Source organism: Brugia malayi, assembly GCF_000002995.4.
Source record: "Brugia malayi strain FR3 genome assembly, contig: Bm_v4_Chr2_contig_001, whole genome shotgun sequence".
Classification (NCBI taxonomy): domain Eukaryota; kingdom Metazoa; phylum Nematoda; class Chromadorea; order Rhabditida; family Onchocercidae; genus Brugia; species Brugia malayi.
Window position 1 is genome coordinate 10,679,398 of NW_025062476.1, and position 23,115 is coordinate 10,702,512.

General features: G+C 29.3%; 3 protein-coding genes and 1 non-coding gene across 6 annotated transcripts; 3 read left to right on the plus strand and 1 right to left on the minus strand.

Annotated features, from left to right (window-relative positions):
- Window positions 1–447: 447 nt before the first annotated feature.
- On the plus strand, window positions 448–7,439 carry Bm11083 (the record flags this gene model as incomplete). 2 transcript variants are annotated; one of them, XM_043079187.1, is made up of 9 exons in its annotated part: window positions 448–561; window positions 1,059–1,187; window positions 1,500–1,595; window positions 1,901–2,040; window positions 2,353–2,457; window positions 6,006–6,093; window positions 6,351–6,463; window positions 6,604–6,741; window positions 7,175–7,439. In XM_043079187.1, the coding sequence occupies 9 exons, from the start codon at window positions 448–450 to the stop codon at window positions 7,437–7,439; spliced, it is 1,188 nt and encodes a 395-aa protein (XP_042935121.1). The 2 variants fall into 2 exon arrangements, with proteins under 2 accessions (XP_042935121.1, XP_042935122.1); XM_043079188.1 differs by having other exon boundaries at window positions 6,604–6,782; window positions 7,175–7,311.
- Bm16843 lies at window positions 6,189–6,233 on the plus strand. The gene has a single exon (XR_006228117.1). It is a non-coding gene; the product is annotated as a small nucleolar RNA Bm16843 (small nucleolar RNA).
- Window positions 7,440–10,044: 2,605 nt separating the features above from the next.
- Bma-cutl-12.1 (Uncharacterized protein) lies at window positions 10,045–13,458 on the plus strand (the record flags this gene model as incomplete). 2 transcript variants are annotated; one of them, XM_043079189.1, is made up of 9 exons in its annotated part: window positions 10,045–10,182; window positions 10,558–10,743; window positions 10,903–11,048; window positions 11,256–11,395; window positions 11,490–11,568; window positions 11,791–11,956; window positions 12,238–12,409; window positions 12,696–12,895; window positions 13,231–13,458. In XM_043079189.1, the coding sequence occupies 9 exons, from the start codon at window positions 10,045–10,047 to the stop codon at window positions 13,456–13,458; spliced, it is 1,455 nt and encodes a 484-aa protein (XP_042935123.1). The 2 variants fall into 2 exon arrangements, with proteins under 2 accessions (XP_042935123.1, XP_042935124.1); XM_043079190.1 differs by having other exon boundaries at window positions 12,759–12,895.
- Window positions 13,459–14,163: 705 nt separating this feature from the next.
- Bm11086 (Uncharacterized protein) lies at window positions 14,164–15,209 on the minus strand (the record flags this gene model as incomplete). The annotated part of the gene is made up of 3 exons (XM_043079191.1): window positions 14,164–14,218; window positions 14,438–14,517; window positions 15,138–15,209. 3 exons carry the CDS (start codon window positions 15,207–15,209, stop codon window positions 14,164–14,166), a joined length of 207 nt encoding a protein of 68 aa, XP_042935125.1.
- Window positions 15,210–23,115: the final 7,906 nt, after the last annotated feature.

The window sequence follows — 23,115 nt, forward strand, 5'->3', positions numbered from 1 at the left end:
ATGTCACACTGATATGTATGGATTGACATAACATCTATAATTACACCGTAAGGATTTTTGTTTTATAAATGATAAGAAAAATAATTCTTTCACTTTTTCTTTTGCAACTTGGCCATAACGTCATTATAAAGTCTTAACATTTGTGCACTAAACAGTTATATCTTCTTTTCTTCATTTTATTACACTTGATGACCTTTGACCCAAGCTAATTAAAATAAAATTGCATGCAACGAAGCCATTTCGTTTTGTGCAACGAACTATCATCGTTCATTTTGTGCTGTTAATGCTGACAACAATTCAAAATAAATTGTTGGCGTATTTACGTTAACAGTTCGAGTTGACCATTATCAATTCAAATTGAATGTTATCAGTTAACGTTTGTACCTCAAGGCTTATTATTATTATTAATTATTAATTATTATTATTATTATCAGTTGGAGGACTAATATGACACCACGACTACAATGCCTTATTTGTTTGGATACGCTTCTTTTGAGTGAAAGTGCAGCAGTACGATGTGGCCATGTATTTCATCTACACTGTATTTTACAGTGGTTTGAGGTAAATTAAAATTTTTTACTTTTGAATTATTTCCATCTATATCCCTCAGTTCTTTTCTTTTCTGTCAACTTTCTTCAATTCACGGTTTAAAAGTATAAAGTGATGTTATCTGTGTCTATTTGTATGATTTTAATGTTGTTACGAACTGATTCTAATTTTTTTTCTTCCTGTAGTGATATGATTTCTCTATATACCCCTTGTTTATACTGTTGTTAATGATATCAATTAAAATGCTATCTAATCGACGTTAATAGGATGAAAAAGTACTTTTTTTTTTCAGATCTTCAAAAATCATAAATAAATAGGAAAATGGTTGCCTGGTTGGCTGTAATGCAAACCTGTGTTTCTCTAATTAACGTTTTAGACAGATAAATGATGTGAGTCAGGATAGTTGAATAGAGAGTAGTATTCATTAAAGGTACTAGCAACTCATAATTTAATGTTGTGTTGTAGTTAAACTCTCTTCTCTCTGACTTTCAAAAAGGAATGTATTACAGAACTGTAAAACATGTCCAGTTTGTCGAAAGAAAGCTACAACAAGAGATCTCATCCGACAGCTCTTTTTTCAAGTGGAAGAGAACAAAAGCTTCATTTTCAGTACTGATCCATTCGAAATGCATAATCAAGTTTCCTATTTGTTCACCTTTTACTAAATTTCAAAAGATTGCTTTAAGTTTTAGAGTAAACAATGCATAATTAGCATACTCATCTGATCTACTTGATCATGATGATTTTATCACCATAGCTAGAGATAATTTATTCAGAATCCAGCAAAAACTTTTTTGTATTTATTCACTATTCGAACAGAACGATTTATGACTGCCGGAAGACAGTGTTTCATGTATCGAAAAGGCAAAAAGATCGTAGTATTGTCATATTTTTATTTTCACACAACTGTAGAGAAATAGCGCATCATATTTATATTACGATATTTACAGCTGCAGAATGCGCTGGATAACCTCGAGAAAGAAAAACAGGCTGTTGCCGAAGCCAAGGATCAAGCTAATGTTTATATAACTGCCAATCTTTTATTGGTACTATTTGATTATATCTAAGAACGAGTATTTATTAAACTGCAACAACTCATATGCTGTTTTTATTTTAAAGTTTCAAACAAAAATTTAAGTTGGGTTATCCTAGTTCCAGACCCGCTTATCGTCTTGTTCTGTGTTTGAAGAAAAGTTTTTAATGAATGGTTATTTGAAGGAGAGGAAAAAGTCATCAGGAAGTATCAGGACTTTTTCTTATTGCTTGCTTATCCTTTTTCTGTACAAGCAAAGCTGATAAATTTGACAAAAACTGTCTTTGGTAAAGTTTGCTACAAAAATTTTAAATTTAGAAAGAAAAAGTGACAAGTTTGGAGTCAATTTCTCAGCTTAATATGCAGCAAATCAAGCATCTGGAAGGCATGCTTACAAAACAACTGGACCTAGAGAAAGAGCTGCAGAAGTACAGGAAACGATTGCAAGCTACTGCGTTGTAAGTTATTTTACACCACGAAAAGTCATTTTTACTATACAAGCTACTGCGTTGTAAGTTATTTTACACGAAAAGTCATTTTACGGGATTACTATACAAGTGGAGTCACTATGTCCTTTATTTCTGATTAATCATCTGAAAACGTTAGTTCCAATTTTTATTTTCACACAATTGTATTATTTGAAGATTGTACTTTCCAAATTTATAATGATTTTGCATATATCATGTATTAGGAGATATCGCCAGGACGTCTACCACCTACAGTGCTCTGTTTTGATTGGTAATCTTACATTCATGTTCAGAACTTTTCAGCTATAAATTGCTTAGCAGTGCAAAAGATGAACCTGTTTTGGAAATCGATAAATATATCTCCAGTGAAGGATTAGAAGTGAAAAAATTCATTGCTTTACTAAGAAGGTAATGTAACTGTGTTTTTATATTCTCGAATTATGTATAAATAGTACTAACCGATTAACATCAGCATTGTTATAATAATAATAATAATAATAATAATAATAATAATAATAATAATAATAATAATAATAATAATAGTAATAATAACAATAATAATAATAAATAGTAAATAATAATAATAAATAATAATAATAATAATAATAATAATAATAATAATAGTAATAGTGACAATGATGACGATGATGATAATAATAATGATAATAATGACAATAATAATATATAGTAATAGTAATAATATGAAAATAAATATAATAATAGTGCTAATAATAATAGTAATGACTATAAATAATAGATAATGATATTAATAATCATAAATAATGATGACAATAAATAGTAATAACAATAATAAATAATAAATAATGATAGTAATAGTAATATTCATAATAAATGAAATAATAAATAATAATAATAATAGTTGTAGTGAAAAATAATAAGTACAAGTAATAATCATAAATAATAATTATAAATAGTAATAATAATAAATTATAATAATGGTGGTAATAGTAAGAATAATAATTAATAATGATAGTAATAATAATAAATAAATAAGTAATAAAAATAATCAATAGTAATAAAAATGGTCACGGCAGTAACAATAGTAATCATGATAATGAATAATAAATATAATAATAGTGATAATAATAATAATAATTGTAACAATAAATAATAAATGATAATAAATAATAACAACAATAATAATAAATAATAATAGTTGTAAATAATAATAATGATAATAATAAATGTCAATAATAGTAAGAAAATAAATACTAATATTTTATAATGATAAATATTAATAAATATATAAATAACAAGAATTGTAAACAATAATAATAAATAATAATAATAATAATAATAATAATAATAATGATAATAATAAATTGATAATATTAATAATCATAAATAATAATTATAAACAGTAATAACAATAAATAGTGACAATAATAAATAACGGTGATAAATAATAATTATAACGATAATATTAATAAGCAACGATAATAAACAAATAAATAAACAATGATAATTAATAATATTAAATAATAAATAATGGTGTTAATGAATAGTAATAATAATTAATAGCAATAATAGCAGTAATAATAATAATATAATAAAGCAATAAATATGATAATAGCAATAACAAAAATAATAGCAATAAACAATTATTATTGTAAGTAATAATAATGAGTTTTAATAATAATAAATAATAACAAACAATGATAATAGTTAATATTAGTAATAATAAATAATAACAAATATTCATGATTATAAATAACAATGAGAACTAATAATCATAAGTAACAATTATAATAAGTAGTAAAATATTAATAATAAATAATGATAACAAGTACAGTAATAATAATAATTGTTATAATAATAAATAATATAATAATAGTAGTAGTGACAATAATAAAAATAGTAATGATAAACAGTAACAATAATAATAAATAAATAAATATAATAGCAGTAATAGTGACAATAATAATAATAGCGATAGTAATATATATTAATAATAATAAGTAATATCAAGTAATGATAATAATTGTGATAATAATAAATAATAAATATGATAATAGTGATAGTGGTAATAATACTAGTAGTAACGATAATAACAAATAGTAATAATAAATATTATTGTTAATAATAATAATAATAATAATAATAATTGTAATACTAATAGTAAATAATAAATATAATAACAGTAATAGTGATAGTAGTAATAATGATGATAATACTAATAACAATAATAAATAATACTAATAGTAATAATGGTAATTGTAATAATAATTATAATAAATATAATAATAGTAACAGTGACAATAATAATAATAACAGTAATAATAATAAATAATAAATGTTGACAAATATTAATTATAAATAATAATGGTCATAATAAATAGTAATAATCATAAATAATAATTGTAAATAGTATTAATAATAATAATAATAATAATAATAATAAAGCAGTACTATTAATGATAATAGTAAATAATAGCAATAATAGCAGTAGTAGTAATGATAACAACTCCATCATAAATAATTACGATAAATACTAATAATTATAATAAATAATGATAATGATAAATAATAACGAACATATTAGTGGTGATAATAATAATAGTAATAGTAATAAATAATGGTAATAATGACTAATAACAATAATAGCAATAGTAATAATAATAATAACAATAGTAGTAATATTAATGATAATTGTAATAATAATAATAAATAATATAGCAATACTAATAGTAAAAATAATATTAGTAGTAAATAACAATAATAAATAGTAATGATAATGATAATAATAATGTAATAATTATTATAAATAATAATTAATGTTAATAATAATAATAATAAATAATGGCAGATAATAATAATTATAACAATAATAATAAATAATAATAAAAGTAGCAGCAATAATGATAATAACATTAATAGTAAATAATAGTAATAATAAATGATAACCATAATAGCAATAACATAATAATTTTAACAATAATAAATATAATAATAGTAATAGTGATGACAATAATAAATAATTATAATTATAAATTGTAACAGCAATATTAAGTATTGATAATAATAATGAATAATAATAGTAAATGTTAATAAAAAAATAACAGGTAATCATAATTATAAATAATAACAAGAAGTAATAATAATCATAAATAATATTTATAAAAATAATAATAACAATAAATAATGATAGTAATAATTAATAATTGTAAAAAATAATCATAGTAGTAAAATTGATAATGATAATAAATACCAGTAACAACAACAGTAACCAAAAATAATAATATTGATAATAATTATAAGTAATAATTAGTATTGATAATAAATATTAATAATAATTAATAAATGATAATAATAACAAGTAATTTTATTAATAATAATAATGATATTAGTAAGTATTAAATAGTGGTAGTAATAATAAATAATAATAATTATAGTGATTACAATAATAATAGTAATATTAATAAATGAATAGTAATTAATAATAAATATATTAATGATAATAACGATGATAATAATAAATATTATTCATAATAATTATTAGCAAAAGTAATAATAATAATGTTACAATACGTAACAGTAATAATTAGCAATAATTATAATATTAAATTATATTAATAACAAATAATAACAACAATAATTATAAATAATAATAACAATATTAATAATAATATTAATAATATGGATAATATTTAATAATAATAATAATAATAGATATTAGCAGTGCTGACAATAAATGTTATTAATAATAATTAATAATAATAATAGTAATTATGCTAATAATGGCAATAATAGCATTATAATAATAATATAATTATAAATAATATTAATAACAAATAATAGCAGCTATAATTATAAATAATAATAGTAGTAGCAATAATGGTAATAATTTTTAATAATAATTAATAATAAATAATATTATTGATAATAATAAATGCAATAATAACAATTATAATAATAAATAATAATATTTGTTTCAGGCAGCTTAAAGACGCCACGAAAACAGTGGAAAATCAGAAAGAAGAGCTTCGAGAGAATCGGAAGAAAATCAGTGATCTACAGAAAAAGGTATGCCTTTACTTTCCTTCTTACTTCCCCTTGTTTCTGTCCTCCTCCATTGTTTTATTATTTGATAGGCTTTGAAGATATGTTATGTTAGTCACGAAGTTTGCCATTATCGTAGAAAATCACGGATACAAAATACAAAATGTGAATATCTTCTGGTTTATACTGTTCATCTCATCTCCATTTACATATAGATCTATATACTATATGCTTCTTTACTTTATGCTTGAATTCGCTTCACTTCGAAATATAATTTTCAGCTAAATGAACATAAAAATCTGAATGTAGCATTGAAAAAGGAACTTGATTCAGCTCGAGTAGATCCTTCGCAAACTATTATGAATGCTGCGCTCGAAGAAGTTATTGCTTTTAGGTTAATTTGATTGCTTACGTCTTTTCTTTTATTTATTTTTTGTTCTCAGAACAAATGTATGATCACACTAAAGAAATTGATATGGTGTTATTTAGAAATGCTAAAAGTAGGCATTGCTGATTGACTTATTTTTGTTGCAGTCCGAGGCAGCAATCGTTTTCACCCGTTATAGTAAATGAACGCAAATTCCCAGCTTCACTTATAGCCTCGGCATATAGAAGTAGTACCGCAAATAGTGTTGCCGTAGAAAAAATACAGGGAACAACACCAGTTCGAAGGTTGGAAATTTCCGTCTTCAGAGATGAAGCAAAAAAGTTTGGTGAGATGTTATGAGGAGATGCTATAACATTTCCCGTTGTTTTTTTTTTTTTTTTTTTCAATTTCTACTGTGATACAGTTGCATGGGAACTGGAGTCTTACAAAGATTCATTAAATTAGTCAAAACAACTAATTACGATAGACTCAACAGCGTTCAATTATTCGAATCAATGTTTTCATGAAGAACTTGAAATTTTAAGATAAGAAATTGTTGTGATGGTTTACAAATGAAACTGCAACACTTGATCTACCCAGTTTTTAAGTACTATGGTTGCATGATGCTACTGTTTTCTATTCCAGTTTAAGTTTTCCTGGTTAATTCTCATATTTTTTTCCTTTTAAATAATACAAAAATTGTGTTGCATTGATGATATCCAATATTTTTGTTTACAGTTTGGTGGAAAAAGTCTCAAAAGATGAATCACGATCAGATATTGAAAATGACATGGAAGAAGTTTTTGTGCCTCCCATTATTCGGAGGTGTGCTACTACACTATCTCATTCAACTGTACGTAAAACGCGCACTGTAAGGAATAATCAAATGATGAAAAATAGGGTACCGAAGAGGAGAAGTTCTTGTATCCAGCATCGCAAAGAAAAAGAAGCTCGATGTCTACGACATATTGATTTGAAAAATGATATTATTACCATAGACTAAGTCATTGGTAACATTTTCATATAAATTATTCGTGTTTTCAACTTTCTAGGAATCATGAGCATACAATAATAAATCTTTACTCTGATTACATTTATAGTGTATGCTTTTCTCATGTCCGAAAAATAAAGTTTTAAAACTTTCAAGAGAAAGACTTCAATGTTATTTGTTTATGATGAAACTGATTTGTAGCATAGGTTGTACTATCTTTTATTATCATATTTGTACATATGGATCTTAAGAAAGGAATAAAGCGATCAGCATATAACGTTCAGTACGTATCAAATGAAATAGATGAAGTAATGAAAGAAAAAAAAAAACAAAAAACTGATTTCAAAATTGTTAATCTGAATTTCATCTCCATTCCTTTGAGCATAATTTCAGTGAATTCAATTGAGTTATATATAAATGATAAATAGTATAAAAAGGTGTAAAAGAGTGAATTAAATGTTAGTATCAATAGCATTAGGACAAAAGAGAAAGTAGGCGCTGTAAAAACAAATTTGGAATTTCTTTCTTACTGCCCTGTTTCCTCGCGAAAAAAAATCGTTTTCCTTTTTTGATAGTTCAGATCGTTGACTTCTTTGTCCTCGATACTGGTAGATTCTCCAATCTGTACTAGTTCCGTTCTGTGTACGTGTGCTGTGGGAGTCTTCGTGAAATACTTTATTATTCAAACCTCAAACTTGGGTAAATAAACCACAGATTAACACTAAATATTATACAACATTACAATAATGAATTGATACATAACACACAAATGTAATTTAATCATAAAACATTTAAAGATATAAGCAAGCTAGACACCTCGGAAGCGAGCCATACCAAACATGAAATTATAATGAATGGCTTTGTAAGAAAGAAAATTGGGAGAGATTTTATGAATACTAAGATTACAAAGTAAATTAAAATCACTTAGAACAATAGCCTTCGTTCACTACGTTATAGCTCCGCCATTGTGACGACAGGCGCAATGTTTATGTTCCAGTTCATATATTAAGATATTACTTATTTATCTGTTGTTTACGTCTGTATACTTTGAATACACTATAGTCAGTGTGTTTTTTTGGGTCAAAAATTTTTGTGGCAATTTAACGTTGAGCGCAATGTATAATCTTCCACGTAATAAAGCTATTATCATGATTATCACTATTGATTATATTGCTAGATCATTTTCTTTTTTGAAGCCTTTTTTGAAGGGAAGAAGGTTTGCTGACTGGAAAGTTTGTCGTTTGTCTTGTCATTTTTAGTAGAAAAAGAAGACAAAGAAATTATTAACTGCATTTATTACATTTATGTTAATTAATTACGAAAGATATTTCAACTAATTCATTAGTGAAGTTTTCAAGACCTACTTCTCATACATTAATTAGTAGAATGGTGATAAAGAATTGATACAAATAATTAATTTATTTCATTATGTTAAATACAATTTAGTTTAAACAGATCTACGTATGAAAGCATAAATGTATGTTTGCTCAGACAGGTCAACTTCATACGTGAAACCATACGTATAGCTTGCAGTGTTCATACAATTTTGAATCACAGCTCTGTTATTAGTATCAAAGTTACGTTTTAACTTCCAGTATCCTTCCATAACACGCACGGAATAGTAGCAAAAGTGAAAAACCTTAATTTCATGATATGGTAAACATATACTTTAGTAATTATATGCTAATAATTACGTCGTCATTTTACTTTATAAGCAGTAGCTATATTTGTCACATTGTTTGCGACATTTATTAAGAAATTTTAAAGCTTAGTATGCAAATTATTCAGTTTTTGAACTACTCATTAAAGCCTCTGAAACCGTTGGTGGATCTTTACAAAGGTTAAATCGATTCGTATGTGGAAATGAGGTCATCAAGGCTAGTTGTAATGAATTATCACATTGTCCTGAAAAAAGAATTAATTATGTTATTCATCTATTCTATGACTTTTGCTTCTTTGCTAAAAAAGAAAGAAAAAGTTACTTTTCTTCCAACATTACCTAAGAAAAAATATTGAAAATAAGCTAGTACATCTTTTGTGACTTTATGATCTTAATAAAAATGCTAGCCACTAAAAATTACATTCAATTAACTCTAATGTGTCTCGAATTAAGATAGCTTTTTTGTATTGCTTTCCGGAACCTGACTTCTTGAATCTGTTGTGAGTGACATGTTAATTAGGATGTTTCGACGGCCAAAATTATGTGTCTTCATCAATGAGCCAAATCGCACTCATTTCCGACCTTAATAGTAGTTTGACGGTACCGTGGTGTTTAGAAATAGCACCATGAACGTTACTTTTGCATTATTTTTACAACTCGAAGTTGTATATATTGGATTATTGAAGATACTATTTGTTTCGATCATAGGCGCAGTTTCATTAATTTATGTATGTCAATCGGCTGCAGAAACGCTTATCGATGGTAAAAATATGAAAGGATTAAGCATACTAAACCTTACCATCCTCTGTTCGATAAGAGAAATTCTAACAGATAAGAGCGGGGCGGAATTTCATTTAAATTAATTTTTAAATAAAAGAGAAGAGTGATTGAAAATTAGTTCCATGTTTTCGATCTGGTCAGTACAACTTCATTATTTCCTGGCTGTAGATTTATACAATGAGTGATCCTTGCAAATTACCGTTAAATTTGATTTGCTTTTTTCACTTTCTGATACGATCAGTAGTAGCGCAACCAAAGTTCTTCTTTATCGCATTACTGTCACAGCGGGTATGGACATTAGAAGAGCCAACACTGGTAATTATATCCTTTTGTCTTTTTTGTTTTGATAAATCTAAACACTAGCTTATCACTACTGGCTTATCTCACGATTCTAGATGGTGTACCGCTTGACAGGTGACAGATGATAAAATGCCACGTCGTCTGCATCGCCAATTGTGGTATTTAACTTTCCAGAGGGACTTAGCTAAATCTATGTAAAAACTTTTTGTATTAGTTTCTACTATCCATCCTGCAACGTTTGGCGTCAAAATACTTGACAGTGCTTTTTACGTCATTTGAGTTAGTTGTAAACAAAAAGTTTGTTGAAACATAAATTTTACAATCAAAAAAAAAATATAAATTTCGAACTATCTTTTTCTGCCACATACTTATATTGTCGTTCAATTCCAGGAATGCTTTACGGACGGCCTGCGATTATATTTCGAACCGGAAAAGCCATTTCGTGGACATATTTATGTGAAGGGATACTTTATGCATGAGAAGTGTCACTTAGATTTCACACGGAATCCCATTGTCAGCCCATTTCACTTTAGTATTTTATACAAAAGCGCTTGCATTCAGAAATGCGAAATGCAGGTAGTATTCATTTTAATCAATATAATATTAGGAAAAGAATAATACGAATTCTATTTTTAAATATTCGGTGAAGTACTTATGAACAAAAGGAAACTTTGAATAGTCTAAAATATAAACCGGAAGTAATCCTAACAACCAACTTGCATAAATATATTGCAGAAAGAACCACCAGGCATCAACTATAACATTATTATCATTGTTCAACATCACTATTTATTTCTAACGCAAGCTGATAAAGCGTTTAGTGTCAATTGCTTCTATGAAACTGGCTACGACAGTTTATCTAAAAACATAGAAGTCAACGGGTAATGTAATGCAATTTCAAGCAGGAAAGGTCCCATAATTTCCAGTGTCATCAAAATATCTTATTGATAGCATTTATTAAGTTCAAAAAATAAAAGTAATATTGATTACAAAACTTTAAAATCTTTACATCTGTTGCCAATCAGTTTAGCTCGCCATTAAAATAGGGTTAAAGCAATTGTGTTAATTAAATCTCCACTTTTAATCAGTGGCTTAGCGACGACAGATCTGAAAAACGAAATCGTTACTAATTGTGTCTATGAGATTCTGATGGATTCGGTAGATGGCCAACCGGTAAAGTATGCAAATATTGGCGATCAACTGGTCCATAAGTGGAGTTGCGCATCGGGTGACGAATTTGAACCAAAATTGAAAATTTTCAGATTAATTTATACATTTCTTGTTACAATTTTATTTAAAGTTGAAAAATGATAATTTTCCAGAGGAGTACGGTATGTTCATTCATTCATGCTTTGTTCACACACCTGATAATGGTACTTTCCAGTTTGTCGATGATCAAGGGTAAGATGATTTATTACTTGGATGCAGAGTCTGGCTTTGTCTCACAGACTCGTATTGCACTTGAAAAGTTAGCCGACCTATTTTATTCTTTTTCTAGTGAAAGCTCACACATATTTCGATTGCTGAGATATGAAAAATTGCTTACTTATCAGTAATTTCTCACTTTTATGTTCTATCAATAAATATCGGTGACGAAATTCGATTAACAAATAATATTTGCAGCTGTATCACAGATCAGACATTAATGGGTCCATTGATCTATAGTGATAATCTCACAGTGGCGCATTCTGTGGTACCAGCGTTCAAATTTGCCGATCAACTTATCATTCAGTTTCAGTGCAAAGTGACATTATGTGCTAAAGCAGAAAATGGCTGTGAAGACATTTCGGTACTTAATTTTTTGTTCTCAAAAACTGATTTAAACATTTTTCTTTTTTCGTAATCAATCTATTAAATTTTAATTGTAGTGAATTTATTTTCACGGCCACGTAGAATATATATTTTCTGAAAACATTACTTATTGTGATTTGTTGTTCTAGAAAGTTTCAAGGAAAGAGGGACCTACAGTTTTTACATGAAAGTACAACTATTGACTGATTCATAAATCAAAGTAAAAGATTTATGATCAAGCAGTAAATAAATATTGAACTTATTTTTACTTCTTTTCAGCCACCCAACTGTGAAATTATTTTGACTTCAACTTTGACTTCAATTCCAACTTCGACCTCAATTTCAACTTCGATTTCCATTTCAACTTCGACTTCGATTTCAACTTCGACTTCGATTCCAACTTCAACTTCGATTTCAATGTTGACCTCGACAACTGAATTTCCTATACTACGTAAGATTTTACTGTCTCCATTACTGATGTCTCGGGGCATTGAACGATCACCGTGCAGGGGTATGGAATGGAATAAGCCAATCATTGCTAGTTACTAGATCGGGTTATAATTTTATGTTTTGATAATATGAATGCTAAGTGTTTCTAAACTAGTTTATTAAGATTTACGGGAGTTTCTGATTCTTAGTTAGTCAGAAAAAATTAGAAAATGACTTTTAATAAGGACTAAATATTATTAGTTTATTTCTTTTAACAAGACTATTGCCAACTACTGTTTTCGCCGCAGAGAGTACCGATCGCGCAATTTGTAACGATGATCTTAGTGCAAGTAAACCGAACTGTTCTGCAGCATTGGACATGCAGTCTATGAGTTACAGACGAAAGCGTTTCCTGAATGAATCTCGAATGAAAATAAATTCAGTTTCTCTCACTAAAGCAAATTCCACCAATGCCAATCACTTTACATTCGATGTTCATGCTGATCAGGTTTTGAAATTTTCATATCATCTGGCTTCATTGTTTCAGAAGTTGAAAACATGAGAACATGAAAAAGGTAAGAGGTTGCTTTTATAATTCAGTTCTAGGCTGAAAAGGCTAAATGGCTAGGATCTTAGGTTTTTAAAATGCTTTAGAATTACCCAGCAAGATAAGAAATAAGAAAAGTCTTTAGTCTTTTATAGGCATGATAATAGGTCTTAAATAAGAACTTTAGTCGATCTGTTTTATATTTGTGTTATCTTGCATTACATACTACACCTGTGATGCTGATGCAATAATCAAAACTGGAAATCAAAATTAAAAATGTGTATAAATAATTTCAGTTGGTGATTTTTGAACGTAACGAAATAAATCAGACAGGATTACCCGAAGTACCACACGTATCATGCGAAGCGATACGCAATGGAATTCTTTTGCAAACCGCAGTTTTCATTCTGTTTGGAGGACTCCTTCTAACTGCCATTTTTGTGCAGAAAATTTACTACAGTAAATGTATAACCAAAAGTTTCGTTCCAACTTCCGAAAAGTATCTTCAACGATGGCTAATTTGAAGAGGTGCTCTGATGTAAAGTCAGATTTGAAAATGTTGTAAGATACCTCAATATTTTCTTTGTTATAGATCTTCTCAATATCATCTTAAAGCTTGTTTACCAAGGATTCACATTTTGATCTGATATTTGTTTATCAATTTCAATTCAATCTCCATTTTAATTTTCATCCAACAACCGTTTGATTATGAAGAATTTACATTAGATTATGAAGAAACCAATATTATCCATCTTTGATTATAAAGAAATAATCATTGATATATTCGAATAAGTCAGAGTAATAAATATCTTTTCACTTTACACATTATACAGTCCTTATATACATAACTTCATTAAAAAAATCATTTCATTCATATTTTCTTGGCTCTATCAATTCTCGAGCAGCTACTTATAAACATATATAACCTACATATATGTTATTTACAATAAACCAAGAAAAGTGGATAAATAGATTGAATGTGGAATAATTCATTACTTAATTTCATCAGTTTGAATTATCCAACACTGTAACTTTAGCAATAAGATCGACAAATATTTGCAACCTGCAAATATTTGTCAATCTTTCCACTCTACGCAGCATATTTTCAATTTAAACTCATTATTTAATCTTTGGATTATAAATGGACAGAAAAATTGAAACATTCATCACAAGTGAGGTAAGCTAAATATCAGTTTTCTTCTTGTATATTCTTACTATTAGCTCATATTTTAATACTGATGCTTGTGACAGCTATCCTGATGCTCTTGATGCTCCTGATGCTTTCTGAAATTATCAGTATTTCTCATTTTATTCTATTATGAACGAGTTAAGAAATTAAATACAGAGTCAGTTTAAGAAGTTGCAATTAGCATATTTTTATTTGCTGAAACTAACATGTGATTTGAGATGTGACGAGAAACAGTTATTTTTAAATCTTTTGAAATAATAATTTGGAATAAGCATTTTGTCTCATTATCCTATGACTTTACATTTATTACTTACCGATACGCATGTTGTATTATTCTTGCTGCTTCATTAGCTTTTGGATCTTTCGGATCGATATTAACACCAGTAACTATTTCCTAGAATTTGTATTGTTGCAGCAAATGGATGGATATTTTTACTTTTAATAATCCATGGATGAGATTAGTAGGAGTCTTTGAATATGACTAATACTAATCTCACTCTGCATGTTCAGCTCATTTGAGCACCTGCTTTTATTATGCTTTTTAATTTGCTTCAGCTGGAACGAGTGAGAAGGTAAAGGGGTATACATTTGCACCATTTCTTGCATTTTCTATCATTTCAAAAAATGGAACGAAAATAATTGCTAAATAAAACAAAATGAGCAAACGAAAAACTGATTCAGCTGGAACGAATGAGAAGATAAACTAAATAAAGGGGAAAAAAAGACTAAATAAATAAAAACATCTGTTTTTCATATTAGTTGATTTCATCTAAGTCGATATCCAAGCATCTGTTACCCATTGGAATTAAAAAAAAAAATTGGAAAACTGGTATATAGAAGAAATTTCCACATTCAACCGATGAAGTTTAGAAGTTTGATAATGGATTGAAATTACCTTTTTTAAATCAAGTGAAATTCCGAATGCATTATTCTTAAATAATATCTACTGACTCTGATACATCATACAAGCAGATAACAACTGAGGAAAAAACAAATCAAATTTAAGAAGCTAACCTTACGAGTTTCTTGTTGTTTTGTCGTCAAATTAGTGTCATTCAAATTCGATCCGGCGCTTGAACGAAACATCGTAGTAATGTCAGGGCTAGATTCCAACTACTTCCTAGAAAGCGTAAGTTAGAATTACGCTCACACAAGCAAAAACACAGAAATACACATTAATAAAATGAGGGGGTAGTTCTTAATGACATGACATCCTGCCTAAGTAAATAACTCTAGCCAACTAACTAAGATAAATCGATAGTAGTAATGAACAATATCAACAATGGAAATAACTAGCAGCTTTAGCGTTGCAAGCAATGTCGCTGTCACATGGTATAGAAATGCAGTTTATAGTCATCTTTGAAGAATGTGCGTAATTGCATTAAAGTCGTTTGCGATTCTTTATTTTGCGGTTTGCTACAAATTTTATTGCTGAGGATTTTGCTGATGTTATCTCAGTTGTCGACTGGACGGTACTTATAACAAATAAATCGTTTCCTCATACCTGGTACATTTGATGAAGTGGTGTTTATCGAGCATTATTCATTACTCGCACCGAAAAAGAAACCTTAAAAAATTGTAAAAGCAAGGAAGAAAGTTGCTCTCGTATGATCATAATAATAACAATAATAATATGTATTTACTGAAATGAAGCATATCTCTTAATAAAATAATTTTTTTTGCAGTACTGGGATTATTTATAAAAAATATAAAAAAAATTGATGTATATATTAAAAAATCGATGTAATGCATGAAATATTGCTATTATGTAAAGTGGCGACAAGTTATAAAACAAAGAACATCCAAGCTTTTTACATTTTTTGCTTAAATTTTGGAAAATATGTTTGAAAGTGCACAACATGGCCTTAAAAATACTCAATTTTTTTCATATTTCCATTTGAATTTAATGGAAGTATTTGATTACAGAAAATTATGAAATTGCACAAAATAGCTGTGTCTGTAAAATATTTCTACCATCCTGGTACATTTGATGAAGTGATGTTTATCATTATTAGTCCATTATTATTTATGTATTTATATCGGTATTTATATCCTAATGTATTCATTGTTCTTGTTTTCAGAATGCAATTCTACCAATAGATACATTGAATTATGCTACAGAAATTCCCATTGTAAATTTCAGCGATAAGTAATTATTTTAAAAATACTCAACTAAATTATTAATATGAGTGTGCCAGTCCTACCTGAAAAGAAAGTGGAAAAATAAGGCGACAGCTATGTCGTTATGATTCCTTGATATAAAAACACCCGGAAACCTAAGTAAATTCTTGGACGATAGACAACAACTCCGGTCTTCGCAAAATATAAGAAGAAGATATGCTAAAGATGTCGCCTAATTTTACAGTTATAAAATTTAAAAGAAAATTGTTTCGATTTTAATTCATTTATCATATTCGAACAATTATGGAAAGCCATTTTTTCATTAATTATACTTCCTAATGGCAAAAAAGTCTGACAGATTGTTTCGGTCTCTCTGATTCTTGTCAACATCTCAAACTTGAATAATTAAACACACTTATTCTGATAGATGGAATGGTTTAAAACAATGAACTCAGCAATCACAATTTCATTACTACAATTTTAATGACATCAGTAATAAAAAGGAAAGCTCAGACTATTTACCATCCCACCAACTGACCCACCACCCTAAACGACTTCACAATATGAATTTGATGGGTAGCACCACCGTACACTTTAACGAGTTGCAAGGCCATAGACCGTTGTTATACACGAAATTGCGTCTTCAGAACACGCACAATGGTACGGCACTTTAGCGTAGTGTAAAATGATGAAACATTATGTATGTGACTTGAATCAACGAATGTGTCTCACTTTAACAAAACAGATTACTGTTTCTTTGTTTCCACAGCGATATCAGCGACAGATACTGCATCTAAGCCTCGAAGAGCGTTCGCTAGTGGATGCAAATTTCCCACAGTGCGATTCAACTGTGCGACGTTCTCATGATAGCGAATCAACAAAGTCCATCTTTTCCTTCGATTAGTTTTCGACTCATTTTTCAGGAATTGCCAGGAGCTTCCAGTAATATTGTTTTCCCATTGATTGATTTATTTATTGCGTTTTTTTTCTTAATTCTTGCATAACTTTTCTTGCCATATATTTTACAAGGTTATAATTTTTTCCCAAGTACTTAGGTAACTATTGATCAATGTGTTATTGTTCTCATATTTTCCAGCGAACTCTTCACATCAGTATAGCCAGACTACAGGAAATCTCCTGGAGGTTAATGAGGTTTTTCTTTTCTGTAAAGTTATCTTCAACCATGTCTGAAACTTACTGCAACCATTTTTTCATAAATACCTACTTACCACGCTCCTGGGGTGATGAATTATCACTTTAGTTGGTCTAGTTTTTGATTGATAATTTCTTCTTGGCGCTACGGACACTACAAATTTTGGAGTCACCTGTGGCTTACAAATCTCCTGAACCCTTGCATGAGAGTCTCAGCAGTTATTTCCATGTGAATGGTTCTTGTGACTAGGCATGCATGACATCTTGTGACTAGGCATGAAACATGACATCTTTAACTTTTTTTTTCAATTATTGTAATACTTATTATCTAGATTCTAAAAGGCTTCTTTATCCAGTGTATTACACAGACATAAAAGGCACTGGATTTGTTGGTTATTACTTCAAGTTGGTCAAGTTGCGTTCGCTCTCCACATTCAAAAATCTCCGATTTTTCTCGTTCTCATGGATTAATTAGCATCATACAGTAATCCTTCATCTTCCTGTTCGATGGGACCTCCTTAAGTATAGCTTTCATAATCTTAAATCTGTTGTCAGTCTTCTTAGTCTCACCGCTACTGTTGAGTACTTTTGACAGTTGTCGTAAAAAACGATACATTTAAATTGCGTTCAAATTATAATACCTTTGATAAATGTCATTGTCCAAATAATTTCGCATTTGTAACTAATCATGTCTAGATCATTTAAGCTATTATGCTAATTCCTTTTCCTCACACAACAAAAACCCTTTGTTAGTAAAAATCCTTCGTTAGCAAACCCTTTGTTAGCAAAACCCTTTATTAGCAGTCTTTGTTTCACATCAGTTAAATATCCTCTGCCGGATATCTAGTCAGTTCAGTTCTGCATATAAACAATCGTCCTCCATACGGTTGTTCATTCTGCATTTTGGGGTGGTTTTGATATCATTTTAATGTTTTATAATTGTATCTTTCGTTACGCATTGTTATAACATTGATTTGTCGGTTTAATTACGCAAGTTTGAGGCAAAATAGAATATCTGGCTGTCCATACAATCCACGACATCATTCTAGTGATCACTCAAGCAAAAGACACAAGTCAGCCAATCTCTCTTTTTTTCTTCCGATCGTTTTACATAATTTTGCTCACTGAGAGGATTGAGTTTGTCGCGTTAATAATTTTTTGGTGGTTAGGTTTAGACTTTGTGTTCTGAAAGCTAGATGATGATTTACTCATTTCACACTTTCTCAGAAACTTTTACCGACATGAACCTCCATTTGCCGCATTTGTTTAGTGACTTTTAGATTTCTGTAAGTGACTTACACCTTTATATATTCTTTTAAAAATGTTACCATATTTTTCATTGTTCATTTTGACTTCTTCAATTTCTTTCATCAGATTGCATAATAGATAGTCCGCAGTTTTACAGTAACGGTAGTCCACGGCTGATTTGTCTTGGAAATTCTTCCCAAATGTTTTGAATTGGAAGAGAATATCCAGTAGTTCTCTTAATATTACAGTCACATTACTGTTTGTCTTGCCCAATTTTAATATAATGTATGATTCCATTGTTTTGCTTCATTTGTCGTCGTCTCTTTCAAGATATTCATAGCAATATATTATTATCTTCATTGACTGCTATGTCAACATACCCCTTCCCTTTAAATATCCAATGAAGTGTACAAATTCCTTCGTTAGCTACGACGTCTTCTGTCAATGTTCTCTTCAAATTGGTGTATAGATAGGCCTGAAAATTCTGGATTCCCATCGAATTCTACTATCTTCATTTCTGGAGACTCGCTTGTCGTCACCATTTCCTCGATTTCAATTAAAATCTTCCTCGTTTTCATTTTGGCTTGATTTTGCTTGATAGTTCTTTTGTGCATAGTGATACATCCGGTCTATTTCTTTAATTAGAAAAGCTCGAGCATAATGTACTTCGTGGCTATTACTAAATGCGCATTCTTGTCAAATGGGTTTCATATAATTCAATTTCATAATTTGTATGTAATCGACATTTACTTTTCTTTATTACTTGACTCTTTTCGCACTTTTTCTGCGCAAAATACTTTCCGTTTTAACTGTGACACGGAATTCCCATCCTTCTTTGCTATGTTTCTAGTCGAACAGTCTTCACCATCCATGATTTCTTGTTACCCATATAAACAAGTTATAAATAACTTACACGCATTGATCCTTGGCTTTCGTGAACTGAAGATTGTAGTTTCAATTCCTTCCGAGGTCGATAAATTTGTTGCCAATTTCTTTCTGATAGTAACAAAGACTAAAAGGGTTGTTTCTTTTTCTTCTCGATGTCTCAGATTTGGATAATTAAACCCTTATTCTGAGAAAATGATTAATACAACAATGTATTCAATAATTTCAACAATTGGAATTTCAATAAGACACTTTTAACGACGATATCAGTAATAGAAAGGGGGCGAAAAAATTATGCCAAATATCTCAACCAACTGGTCTAGCCCAAACAATTTTATAAAGTGAACTTAATCTAGTGAATAACTGATAGTACATAAGTGTGATTTGGAGAGTTTTAATTTGATATGAGAAGTCTTGTCTTTAGACATATATTTGGGGAAGTTATTCCTTTTGATTTAGGAGAAAGTAGTTAATATTCAGAAGATTGTAGTGTGGAAAGGACGCAGGTCGTGCAGAGGGAAGTAGAAACACTTCTTCGTAATAATCTTGAGTATATATAATTTATATATAACACATTTTGATGGGAATGGTTTACAGCATCATTTTGATAAGATAGCAGATGTTCATTTAAATAACAGAAAAAATTGTAAAAGTCTGATTACAGTATAAACATTGTAATAATTAACGGAAGGGAATTTAGCATGTTAGCATGTGGATAGGTTTTCTAAACATAAAAGAAAGGATGCAAATTTAGTTAGATCCAGATAATCCAGATAAATAGAAAAAACAGCTGAGGAAAGTGAAATTGGTTACATGATTTATCAAAATTTTGTGTTTATTTACAGTTTGAAGCACTGATTTCTTACATAAATTTATTTTTTTTTTACTTAATTTGAGGTTCGCTATATTTGATCCGCGAATTTGATAAATAGCAGGTACAATGAATGGGTGGGCATGGATCCATTAATAAGATCACAGGGAATAGCGTCTTCAGATAGCGCATATTGGTATAGCACTTCTGTTATTCGATTGTTCCTTGGGAATTAGTTTTATAAGCTGTTTACTACTTTCTTCTAGTTCAGGATTTTTCAATCGACCTTTTGACCTCTGTAACTTTTTTTTCACTGTAAAGGAGATTCCATTTATCTATTTGCATTTCAATCGAACCGTCCGATTGTGCTTGTTTAGTAGTATCAAATACTGCTAATTTGTAGTCGTCGTTTCGTAAGGTGACTTTTCTAAGTTGAAATCGGCTGTTGTCGTGGTTTTTTTTTTTTTTTTTTCTAGAAGTTTATTTGTTAGTGGCCAGGAATAAACAGGAAATTAAAAGGCTTATATGAGTATAGAACAAGTAGTTCAATAGATATAGTAATAATGGTGATATTTTGACTGGAAGCAAAATCGTTGGTCTCGGATACGCTTCGTTGTGGTGAAATCACAGTAAGATTATAGAATCTTTATTAATACAATACGAATGGAAGAAAAATACTAATATGCAGAGAAGCAAAATAAGAGGAAGTATAATCTCACGTAGTTGTAGTTGCCGTTTGGTCGAAGAAGAGATTAACAGTGAAACCCCTATTTGTCCCAGAAGTTAACAGCCCTTCAAGAAGAGGAAGATAATCATCATAGAGATTCCTCCTTCAGAAGAAGGTTCTCATTTAGTATTAGGTTTATATATGTTAAAAGTTGGAAGTGCTTTGCAACAGAATTACAATGGATTACAGTAGACATTACTTCAGATGTTCATTTGCATACGTGACAAGTATAGGGATTGTAATGAGGGATTAAGATGTGAATTTTTATTTAGATCAAGATAAAAAAGGAAATGCATTACAGCTGAGGAACCTAAAATTCCTTAAATGATTTATAGCATTGCTAACAATTATTTACAATTTGAATGATTAAATTTTATATAAATTTAATTATTTTATTTGAAGTTTCGCGATGTTGAAATTTGCGGCAGCTGTGTCCATGATAAGTTTTGTTTCGTTGCCAATTTTATGATTCTGAAAAGTCCCCATGAATCTTAACTGTTTACTAAAACGATTTCTGTCAGTAAATTTTATTTCTTGGATAGGAATTTGAGCGGTTACCTTTAATGGTTCTTAATATTGTTAATATTTATTAACAGTTTTGTTTAATTTGAGGTTCACAATTCGAAATTCGTGACAGTCGGAAATAATTTTATATAAATATAACGCTGACAATCTGACGAAGTGTTTTAGTTGTTTTACTGCAAACTGAACAGCCCTTATTTGGAGTAATTCTTATCAGGGTATTATCATTACAATGCCAAGTTTGGCCAAAAATGTTTTCTTCACTTTTGCGTACCTAATGTTGCAGTCATGTTGTATTTGCTTTATCACTGAAAACATGAATTTCTGTTTCATTTAAGATAATAGTGAATCGAAATAACTCCTTAACCAATTTTGGCCACTCATTTGTAAATGTGTTCCTTGACTTTTCATCCGTGTAAGAGGCTGATACCGTGTAAGCAATCTATTTGAAAGATGAATACGAGACAAATGGTTTCCTGCGCGAAATAAGGCAACCTTTAATTTGACAAGTGTGTTCTAATTTTATTTAATGTATTTTGTAAGTTATTTAGAGGCTTGCAAAACTTATTTCGAGTTTTACGACATCAATGATTTTTGACCGAGTACAGTTCACTGTAAAGTTTCTTATAAAAAAAAAAAATACATTTGATTTTTGAAATCTTATGACATATGCGACAATCTTGCAACTATAGTTCTTTCTGATGTCATAACCAGCTGTGGTTAGCAAAACACTTCATTTGAGACACAAGTAATTCATTTTGTGGGCTGGAATATCTCGGAGATGAACTGCCGATTTGTCGCTGATATCGCTGTGGAAACAAAGAAACAGTAATCTGTTTTGTTAAAGTGAGACACATTCGTTGATTCAAGTCACATACATAATGTTTCATCATTTTACACTACGCTAAAGTGCCGTACCATTGTGCGTGTTCTGAAGACGCAATTTCGTGTATAACAACGGTCTATGGCCTTGCAACTCGTTAAAGTGTACGGTGGTGCTACCCATCAAATTCATATTGTGAAGTCGTTTAGGGTGGTGGGTCAGTTGGTGGGATGGTAAATAGTCTGAGCTTTCCTTTTTATTACTGATGTCATTAAAATTGTAGTAATGAAATTGTGATTGCTGAGTTCATTGACCATTCCATCTATCAGAATAAGTGTGTTTAATTATTCAAGTTTGAGATGTTGACAAGAATCAGAGAGACCGAAACAATCCTTTTAGTATTTGTTGCTACCAGAAAGCAGTTGATGACAGTCTCCAATATTTCGGTTCGCTACTGTATACTGATAATTTCGTAGAGTATAGAATAAAGCGGAAGAAATAATCAAATTTGAAAATAAAGGATGAAGAAAACTAAGTGAAGCGAGATTAGCTGAGTTAAAGCTTGTTGTCCTGAAAACCTATCCAGACAGTGGGTTAATTAACTCTTTATGTACTGGACACTGGATTACAACGAAGAGTATGATTACGGTGAATAAAGAGCTGTCACTATTGATGACCTTTACTCGTTGTGTTGTAAAATTGG